Raw genomic sequence first — 11,170 nt, forward strand, 5'->3', positions numbered from 1 at the left:
TCTTGTAACCAGGAAAATAAAGCAGAGATCAACATCCAGACAAGGTGGGTGATTGGCATAGACCCTCAGGGGCCAGGAGGCTCCAGGTGGTTTGTGTGGTGATGACAGTATTCTGAATGATTGAATATTTTGGTAGTTCACAGCATAATGCAGCAAGAACTGATCTGTTAACAATCCTTAATGTGGCTTTGGTATTTTCACCCAATCTGTCCCATAAAATTAGCAAGTGATGGACAGTGGAGTCAGATTGCTCCCAGTGACACAAAAAACTGAACCACACTACACTGAAAGTTGACCTAAGTCATCATACTTCAGGGGTAGAATCACATGATCTGTTCAACTGAGGACTTAGGCGATTTAACCAGAGGTGGCCAGCATCCTGAGGAGATGATTTAGGCAAAACAAAATGACTTGAGCCACTATTTTGGGAAGGTGACTATATGTAAAAATATGTTCTGGGTGACTGTTCAGGATTTCAGATCACATCGACACTACATTTGAGGACTCACTAGTGGCAGATTTCTTCAAAATTAAAGCAGCAGATGTGGAGTCATCCTCCCAATTTCGTTGTATACCTGTGTACAATTACAATAAAGGCTTTCTATTCTATTCAGTTCTACAATTTCATTTAGCAGACGCTTATGCAAAGTTACACACATCTGAGAGTAGACATAACTCAAGTTAGGATCCTAGTCAGGAGAAAATGACCTCGATAAGTGCTATACAACATTTCACTCACACAATTCTTGTTATATAACCTATGCAATGGAAGAGTTGTCGTTAAACCTTCTCTGCCTGTGAAATGCCTGTATCAAAGACTGTGTCATTAATCTGAAGTCTGATACCATTAGGCAAATTCTTGAACGCTCACCCAGAATTACAGCAGCTCAGTTGTACTCTCTCAGATGATTTTTATGGTTGAAACTGCAGTGCCACTTAAACAAATCTCTGTGTAAAAATATCACAAACTAAGTTCTCCAACATTAAGGTACAGGTTAGTCTTTGTGACTCAAAATAAACGGGTTGCGTGTTTGTACGGTCTTCTAGCAGGTTGACTTTGGGCCTCCGCTCCCTTCAGCAAAAAACAAATGTTGACATTCAGATGTCACCAAACACACTGAATGAATCATGAGAGCCAGCAAAAGTGTGGAATGCATTTCCTTCCGTATAAATACTTGCAAAGCCAAATTGTAAAATCCTCCCTTGTTTTTATCCTCATTTACTTCCAAACAGTCTCTTTCAGTGCCTCAGTTAGCTTATTTTTGTGCATCAACTGTGTAGCAGTAGAAAAGATTGAAACCAACATCGGGATGTGAATCAAGCTTCCCACTTTCACAGATGTCCCTGTGCACTTAGAAACACAGTCCCAAAGCACCGCTAGTGGTCAAAAACTCCACAGGGCACCTTTTATGGAGCCCGACTTTGGCTCTACCTCTTTTATTAAAGCACATGTGGTTTGTAGTGATGGTGGCCTTTGCTCATGGCTCCCAGAAGGACAGAAGGAGCTCTGTTTAGAATCCTGCATGGATTCTAATAATAGTAATAAGGCACAAAGAATATCAAACAAATTTTAGTAGAGCACCAATAAAGTGAAATCAAGTAAGAGGCTCCATAAAAAGCTGTCCCCTGGAAGTGAAGCTTCAAGCAGAGAATTTAAGCACAATACACACGAAGTCTCTTTTCTGTCTCCTTTTTAACCCTCCTGTTGTCTTCATTTGCACAAACCAAAATATATTGTTTCCTTGTCTGAAAAAAAAATCCAAAAATTCAGCAAAAAAAGCCTCAAATCTATGAAAAATTTGCAAAACCTTCAGGAAGAAAATTCCAATAATTCCTTAAAAGTTTTATTTGAAAAAAAATCCCTCAAATTTGGCAAGATATTTTCAAAAAATGAGTAAAAATCTTCCAAAAATATCTAAAGTGATTACATATATATCAGTAAAACTTCTAATATTTTCTTTGAGAACATTCACATAAAAATAAAACAAAATCCAGCGAAATTCACTGGATTTTGGTTGATTTTTATGTGAATGTTCTTAAAGAAACATTTTTAACATTTCTTTTTTTCCACTAAAAAACTTTTAAAGATTTCCCAATAATGTTGAAAATGTGGACATCAAAAGTTTCACTGTGAAAATATTTTTTTTCTCCACATTTTCAAACATTAAAATGGGTCAATTGACCCACAGGACAACAGGAAGGTTAAAGCATGAAGGTAAAACTTGTAGGTGAGCTGAGGATAGATGGAATGATTTAGTTTGGAGAGAGTGACGCGATGCTTCTGGGAAAAGATGGGATGCAAATGTAAACTCTCTCACTGTGACCCTTTACCAGCCTCAGCCAAGTGGCTTTAACTGTGGATATGTCAGCTTGAGATGGCTTCATTCTAAGCCTGTGACAGGACTGTCAAGTATGGAAAGATGGAAAGTGCACTTAGCTTTTCAATTAACCCTGATGTTCACCTATTGATCCACTGTGCAGCTGTTTTTTTAATCCATGCCATGTTTTTCTGCAGACCAACAACAAAATCCAGGTTTTCTGTGCAGCACTCAGAGCTGTGAGGCCTCCTCCTACAAATGCCACAAGTGAAACTACTAACTTGGACACACTTTAACTTTCTTTGCTCTCACTCCATATGGACTCTGAAAGAGACTGGAGCACATAAGCTGTTTTTCTTTACAAGTTAAGCTGCAAAGAACAAGCGGTCTGGGAACTTCTCCAGGTTTTGCCTGCACTCTGGTTTCTCCCGCATTCCTCTTTGTTGCAGAAACAGATGCTTCTTCCTGTTCACGTGAGGCTGAAACATTCCCACTGTAGTAATGTGTTTATGGGAATTCTGCTGGATGTTTGTGCAGGCTGCTGACAGTAACAACTCAGATTGACTGTTTAAAGTGTATGTCTGTGTTTGATGTATATTCATGTGTTTTCATTTCAGTCCTGCTATCTGTGTGATGCCTTAATTTGTCACTTGGACACATCTTGTGACACAAAAGTGTCAAAGTACACTATAAAAATAGCCTCTGCTGACAGGAACCTGTGAAAAGAGTGAGCAGTAAAAAATAAAATAAAAAAAAAAGCAAACAAACAAAATAACCCAGTAATGCTCTAATGTCTGCAATTTCTGCTTTGTGAACAGGACATATTTGAGTGAAAAGGTCATGTTTTAATAGCCTTTAATAAGCACAATGCTTGTTCACACAGCTGCAGACCTCCTGTGACCTGCTGACTGCTCTGAGAAACGTCTCTCTTGGTTTGATTTTACCGTTTTAAGTGAAGATCTCCTCCTCATCATGTCCTCTGACCCGTACATCTTCACCACCGACGCTCTACCCAGTGACATCCGCTTCCTCCCTCCTCTGGCCAACGGCCTTCTGGGCTGGAGGGTGTACAACAATATCATGCACATGGGTGGTGTTTACAATGGGGAGGGTGGACACTGCCACAGAGCAGATGTGCCCTGTCCTCTGGATGTGAAGCTGGAGACAGAGGAGCCTGTCCAACACACCTACAGCCTGAACACCCACACAGGTAGCCCCTGTAGAAGTTATGTTCTTCATCCTGTGAAGCATTATCACCTCATACCATCTCCTCCTCTTGTCCAGGTATTTTTACTCACACCCTGAGCTCAGCCAGCGTCACCGCCTCACAGTCTTTGTATTCTCACCGGTACCACTCCAACCTGATGGTGATGGAGGTTCTCCTGGTGCGGCAGGTCACTTCAGAGCAGCCGATCACAGTTAACCTGGTCACTTCATTCACACCTCAAAGCAAAGACATTGTTTTCCAGTCAGGTCCTGACTACAAAGGAGGAAGGTGAGGTTTACAACATTTTTTTCAGCTCCGCATACTAAGCACAAACTATGACACAGTCCACATTCTCTTCTCTCTCAGCCACATCCTAGGACAGACAAAAACAGCCGAGTTCCAAGGAGGCTCCTGTCCCACAGTGCACCTGATCTGGAGCCCTATTCCCCCCAGTCTGACGCTGCTGCCAGAGCAGAGCCAGGCCCGCTGGGGCTTCATCCTGGTTGTGGCCAACAGTTTAGAGTCTGCTAAGGCCAGTTTTGATCAGGGCCTGAGTCTGATGGCGACTGGTAACCTGCGGCCGTCTCATGAGAAGGCCTGGAAGGAGCTGTGGCTGCAGAGCAAGGTGGAGGTGACGGGATCAGAGAACCTCTGCAAGGCTCTGATTGGCTGCATGTTCTATCTCCTCAGCGCCTTCCCGTCCATACACGACACCTCCAGCTCTTTTGGTGGCGTCAGTCCAGGCGGGCTGTCTAATGGTGGAGATGGTCAGGACTACTGGGGCCATGTTTTCTGGGACCAGGTGAGGCTGGTGGCAGCTGATGGAAACTTATGTTGTTTGTTGGTGTTGTATGATGTATCACACGGTGACTTAACTTTCCCGTGACAGGACATTTGGATGTATCCTGGGATTGCGCTTTTCTACCCCAAGTTAGCCCGAGCTGTGCTGGAGTACAGGGTAGGGACTATAGACGGTGCCAAAGACAACGCAGAAAAGCAGGGATACAAGGTATGATGATCAGTGAGATCCTCTCAGCTCTTTTCTTCTCATCGTCTCTGAAACAGTGACAGTAATGTTGGATTTCATGGAGTGTTGTCATCACTTTGTTTACATCACCAGCAGGGACTCCAATAAATAAAACCCTTCCTGTCATTTAGATGTTTATACAGATACTGTACATTTGTATATATGTTTATCTGTTTGTGTGCAGACTAAATGAATAAGAGACAAGATGTAATGACTAAGCTTTAGAGGAGCTTAAAGGTGTATTTCATAACTTATTATGGCAAGAACGAGGTGGTAAACTAATTAAATCCTGTTCTCTCGTAGTGCAAACACTAGAGCCAGAGGTCTTCCTTTATGCCCTCATAAGAAAAACAACCTGGAAATTATTATTGAACACAAAAAATAAGCATATAGAGTTCACAGAATACTCAAAATTTGCGCTTAATACACTTCTTTAATAGTTGCCCAGAGGGATGTCGTCTTAGCAACTTAATAAACACTTAAGATCAGAAATAAATCATAGCATTATTGTCAGATACAATAAGTAAAAGCCCTTCTAGGGACGGACTTTGCAAATTAGCTCTGGCTATGAATGTCATAGTGTTATACATGTTTATTGTATACACTGGTCCCTATTAAATAAACAATAAATAAATAAAATAAATAAGTTTCAACAACTTAACCTCTCATAGATCCATTTCAGCTACAAAAAAAGAAAAAAATCCTATTAGATTGTGTGAAACAAGCTCTAGTTCCTATGGGGAAGCAGAAATAAATTAGAAAAAAGAACTGATTTATTTTGAAAGATAAACAGGACGACTGTGCTGAAACCTGGTATTCCTTCCTCATTTACTTGGAAAGCGATCACAATCTTAATAGCTTTTGCTGGTTGTGGTGCATTCACTGTGCCTGGTTTTTAGTGGCGAGGTCGAGGAGAGGATTTCCTCCTTATATTGCAGAGGTGCATGGATAAAGGTCAGCTTGGTTAATCAAAAAAATAAAAAATAAATATAACCGAAAACTGAAGAAAACAACTTCAACAAACAGAGCTTCTGCAGATAATGAACTGTGAATAGTTTAGTTGTGAATAGTTGCTTGGTTGGACCTGACAAACTGGTTTCCTGTACAGATACACTGTTAGTAGAAACTAAAGGTTAATGCAGGTGAGAAATTGTTGGAGCAGGAAATATTTTAGGCTGATTATGTGTTAGACATTGTCTGACTCTACATTAACAGTGTGAGTTTTCTAAAGAAAAGATCGTATCTTTTCAGGGACTAAAGTTCCCATGGGAGAGCGCTGTTTCAGGGAGAGAGGTGTGTCCGGAGGACATTTATGGACAACAAGAGATTCACATAAATGGAGATGTCACGCTGGCCTTCCAACACTATTTCTACCTCACTGAGGTTTGCTCGTTTATTTCCTGTTCCCCGTCTCACTGTCTGACTCTGATGGCTAACTGAGCTCTTTGCTACAGGATCTGTCCATGTTCAAAGAGGGACGTGGCAGCGACGTGATCTATGGTGTGGCTGATTACTGGGTTTCCAGGGTGACGTGGCACCCTGAGGACCAGAAGTATCACCTCCTGGGTAAAGACCATTGTTAGGAAGACTATACTTATTTGGAATTTATTTAGCTTGACATGGTTTTCTGGCTCATTCTTTAATGAAAGGATCTTACTTTTCTATCACCAGAAACTCTTAGTAGTGACGTAACACCTGGTTTTAATTGTTATTAGATATTGTTAAGGCCTTTTATTTTCTGGATTTTTGTTAATTGTCAGTTAATTAATTTGACTGGGAAATTTTTATATTTAAAGTCCAGTAAAAGACACTTTAAAACACCACATGAAAAGCACTTTTTTTAGACATGAAAACAAAACATTGCTGGCTTCATCAGGCCATTAAAGTGACGGCACTGTGACATTTAGACAGAGGTCACTAATTCTGTTCATTTTCTTCACAGCTTTATTCAGATATACCCACCACAATGACAAAGAAAGCTGCGATAAACACACAACATTTGTCATTGTGATGCAAGATTAGACAAATACCAAGTGAATAATGCAATAACAGACTAATCTAAACTAACTACAACTTTATAAATGTCCAGATAACTAAGCCCAGTTAATTAATGTTTTCCTAAACACTGAGCATGGTCTTCAGGTGTGATGATAATCTAAATACTACTTTACCAACAAGAACAGTAGGACTTGATGTTAGATCCCGATCAGTCCTTTCTCCATGTCAGAGATAATCATAATAAACTAGTGTTTTTTTTTCAGTGCACCAATGTGCACAACTGTCTAGTTTTAGGGACTCTTGTATAGATCCTGATGCTGTCTGACGCAGCAGGTCTTTAATAAAGTCAGAGAAAAGACAAATAAAGTCACCTGTAACTCTTTTTGTGTCAGCACACCTATTCGAAGCTAAGAAAATAACAGTGTGACTTGCCGAAGGACTCTCTGATTGAGGATATTGGTGTTGAAATGTGGAAAAAGCCTTCCTATAATCACTTCACACAACTTAGAATACCATTGCTTGTGCATGTGAATTGGTTAGTGTGACTGAGTGCAGTTCAGACTTGTGATGAAAGTGAAACTGAAATCCTTCTAGGTTTGACCTCTGTGACTTTTACAGAAATGTAACTACTAAATGTTCAGACATCAAGCTAACATGTTCAGTTTCCCTCAGGTTACAGAAAGGAATGCATGTCTGAACATGGCTTTGATATGAATCAAACTTTGGTGATCTGGACGAATAACTCTATTATACGCATGCAGTCATCCTTATATAGTGTGATTTGTACTGTATTTGATCAATATTGCTACACACCTCATTGTCGTTCCACTCAGGTGTCATGCCACCTGATGAATACTACCGCAATGTCAGCAACTCTGTGTACACAAACACAGTGGCCAAATTCAGGTACTACTATTAGTGTCTCGACATATTACTACATTACACATCAGCTTATGGATACCAGTGAAACAAAAACTTCTTTTTTGTTAGTCTCCAGTTTGCTGTGGAGGTGGCCGATCTCCTCCAACATCCTGCTCCGAAGGAATGGAAAGAAGTGGCTGAGCACATCAAGATTCCCTTCGACGAAGAGTCTCAGTACCATCCTGAGTACGACGGCTATGTTAAAGGTCAGTCTCTGGGCCTTTCTGACACCATTCATTACGAGAAAATCAAGCCCCCGTAGCATGAATGTCCTTTGGGTGTGGCACAGGTCACCCAGTGAAGCAGGCAGACACAGTGTTGTTGGGTTATCCTCTTGGACTGGAGATGTCCCCGGAGGTCAGGAGGAACGATCTGGAGGCATACGAGCCGGTAACAGACCCTCATGGTCCCGCCATGACATGGGTAAGACAGACATGCACAGGTGGTGTTGTACAGTTAACACTGAATTGCTGCTAAAACAAAACACTTCTCCTCAAACAAATATATGCAATAAAGTGAGTAATGATGAAATATGTGGTGCTCCCATGCTCATACTGTGATGTTGTTGGAGCAAACTTGGTCTTGTGGGTTCTTATGGCAAGTCAAAATACACTACATTTTAGCATTAAGTACTATTAGGGCCACAGTTCAGCATCAGTTGCATTACATTCAAAGTAATTGTTGCAGTTTGTTATTCAGCAACTTTAAGCTTTAAGATGTATCAGACTGAACATGCCCAAGTTTGAAGTGCAGGACTCGGTGGAATAGTCTTGAGTAGTTCCATCTGGGCTCCTTTCTTTCCCATTTACAGAACCAAGGCTGTGTGTTATGACAAGGTTTTTTTTCAGCTCACACACAGAATTAACAGCTAATGGGCTGTCAGGAGATATTTACTCAATTCCACAACGACTGTACTGATTGGAATCACGTACTCCAACATCAATGCTGGTTTTATATGCATAAGTCTGGTAACTAATAGGAGTCAGTACCCGATGCGTAGTCCACAATAACAATGCTGTCATGATATGCAAGACAACCATCTGCTATTCACCATGTTAACTGTTAAACTGAAGGGGAAAAACATAAAACTTAAAAAGCAAAATTCAAAAAATATGTGTTTATTCACCTCAGTGTGTTGCCAGTGTACGCTGTTGAGTATGAATAATGTGTCAGTTCAATTAATTTGAATGCTAATTTGCTTCCCCTCACTGTGAGTTTCTTCTTCTTCACTACAAGTTAGCTAACTTCCACCATAGACTCTATATAAAAATGGACGTAGCATCTGCCTCCAAAATTGAAGCCCACCCGGAAGTGTCAAAAACTTGCAATATCACGCCATCCGCTCCAAAAAGCCTTTGCTCCATAGACCCCAATTCATTTTTGGAAAAAATAAAATTTGATAGACTAATTTTCTACAGCTCAGGATTTTTTCCCGTTAGTTTTCATGGTCAAAATGAGAGATCAGGTGGCCGATCTTAAAATAAATCAATACTGAATTTTAAATAAATCGTTAAAGTTGGCGGAGCAAGAGGGCGTGGCTATACTTGATTGACAGTCCCATTGACTGGTCCTGCCCCGAGTTGCTCTCCGGTCCAGTCTGTTTGATGACGCTTTTTACGTCACTGGCTCCAAAAAAATCCAAAATGGCGACCAGGAAGTAGCAAAATCCGGGCTTCATTTTCTTGGCGTTGAAACCAACGGGTGAAGTCATGGTTAGTTTACGCCTGACTTCCACTCACTTCAGCTTTATAAATCTGTTAAGCGCCACCATGAGGAGTCTTAAAGTAGTGACTCTGGCAGGTCAAACTGACTGTGGGCATCCATTAAGTAAATAAAAATACTGATATTTGGATAATGTATGTTAAGAACAGACAATGTGATATATTGCTATATCAATATAATAATGACGCACTTGTGTCCCACTTGTATGCACTAATGCCTTTTCTGTCAATTGTCAGGGTATGTTTGCAATCGGCTGGCTGGAGCTTGAAGAGGCCGAGAAAGCTCAGCGTTTGCTTGAGAAGTGCTTCAACAACATCCAGGGACCCTTCCAGGTATCCTCATGACTCACACACCCACCTAATGCTAACATTTATACAGTGAATGTGTGGTTACCTCTCCTCACAGGTATGGAGTGAATCATCAGACGGCTCTGGTGCAGTCAACTTTCTCACAGGTATGGGAGGATTTCTGCAGGCCGTACTGTTTGGCTACACTGGTTTCAGGTCAGTTATTAATCCTCCCAACATACACGGTGAATAAAACACCTCAGTAAGTGCAGTGCACAACGTGTCACAGTGTTACAAAGCTTCATGTTGTGTGTGTGTGTGTGTGTGTGTATGTTTTTTTTTCTAGAGTTCAGAAGGATTGCCTGGTGTTTTCGCCACTTCTTCCTAATGACATTTCTGAGCTGTGTATCCGTGGTGTGAACTATCTGGGCAGTCAGATGGACTGGCTGCTGAGGAAAGACGAAGTCTGTATCATACTGAGGGAACAGTCAAGCACTGCTGGCCACACTAAGCCCCATAATCTACAAGTTGTCTTGAAGGCATCAGGCACCAAAATCCCTCTCAGGCCAGGTAACTCACAAGCTGGGACATGCAGCTAGAGCCGTTGATTTCTGTTCTTTGTAACATGGGTTATTTTTTCAATGAATACGAAAATTTGTACATTAATAATATAGACAAATGCACGTCACTCCCACAAAGTGCAGCCAAAGAGCTGTTTACACAGTACAGACAGGTTAATAATGGCATATGAGATAAGAAGGAGTGCAGTAATGAGGAAAATTAGTGTTAAATGTCAGGTATATAATCTTTTCAAACACCGTCTGTCGTATCCACGATGAAAATAATGTAGAGCACTTGCTCTGTTTAATAAAAGACTGACAGGCTTTCATTACAGTGACACCTTGCATAATGCCTCTCATGCAGATAAGAGAACCGGGAGGTGTTGGGATCCCTAGAGAGTGACATGCCATGTGTCAGTATGAGACAATGTGATTTCAATATACTGTGCAGAAGATGTAGGAATGTCAACTGTTACACACTGGAGGATATTAAGCTGATCGTTTGTAAAAGAGTTTTAAACCCATAGGAATTCCGTTTCTCAACAGTTTGATTAAAGGATGCTATTAATAAACACTTAAGTGCAAACCTGACCCCAATCCAAGCTGACTTGTATACATTGTACTTGCAGGGCAGCCGGTCACCTTTCCCCGAGAATCCGGCTGTGTTTGTAAGCTGGATTCCACATTGGATTCTTCCTGCTGGCCTTTCTGAAACAGGAGCATCGATTCTTCACATCTGTCCATTTACCGAGGATTAAAAACATGATTGATATCCAGTTTTTGCTATGTTTTTTGTATCCATTCCTTTGAACAACTGAGGATTTTTTTGTGTAAAATTAAATCAAATGGGCAATTTCATTTACCGTTTTTGAATATAGCTGCCTACAAATCACAATGCAGTGCCACATATAAGCATAAAGGGCTTCAAAATGTAAACGCACTGTTTGTTTTGCTTTAATAAAAGAAAAAATGCATGGAAGGAAGTTGTCAGTGCTGGCTTTATTTATTTATGAACTCAGTGGATCCTCAACAGATTATTTGGAGTCATATGATCAATAATTAGAAATGTAGTTCAGTAATCTGTCATATCACAAAACTTTAAACAAATACATTATGTTGAAAGCTTTGTC

At 40.7% G+C, this 11,170-nt stretch overlaps 1 protein-coding gene across 2 annotated transcripts; it reads left to right on the top strand.

Annotated features, from left to right (window-relative positions):
* The first annotated feature begins 2,532 nt into the window (after positions 1-2,532).
* pgghg (protein-glucosylgalactosylhydroxylysine glucosidase) lies at positions 2,533-11,019 on the top strand. 2 transcript variants are annotated; one of them, XM_022197911.2, is made up of 14 exons: positions 2,533-2,893; positions 3,202-3,528; positions 3,603-3,813; positions 3,892-4,327; positions 4,415-4,534; positions 5,804-5,935; positions 6,007-6,118; positions 7,384-7,456; positions 7,541-7,677; positions 7,761-7,894; positions 9,430-9,525; positions 9,599-9,696; positions 9,827-10,050; positions 10,670-11,019. In XM_022197911.2, exons 2-14 carry the CDS (start codon positions 3,291-3,293, stop codon positions 10,750-10,752), a joined length of 2,094 nt encoding a protein of 697 aa, XP_022053603.2. In that variant the 5' UTR covers positions 2,533-2,893; positions 3,202-3,290; the 3' UTR covers positions 10,753-11,019. The 2 variants fall into 2 exon arrangements, with proteins under 2 accessions (XP_022053603.2, XP_022053601.2); XM_022197909.2 differs by having other exon boundaries at positions 2,533-2,791.
* Positions 11,020-11,170: the final 151 nt, after the last annotated feature.

This window comes from Acanthochromis polyacanthus, chromosome 8 (genome assembly GCF_021347895.1).
Source record: "Acanthochromis polyacanthus isolate Apoly-LR-REF ecotype Palm Island chromosome 8, KAUST_Apoly_ChrSc, whole genome shotgun sequence".
NCBI lineage: Eukaryota > Metazoa > Chordata > Actinopteri > Pomacentridae > Acanthochromis > Acanthochromis polyacanthus.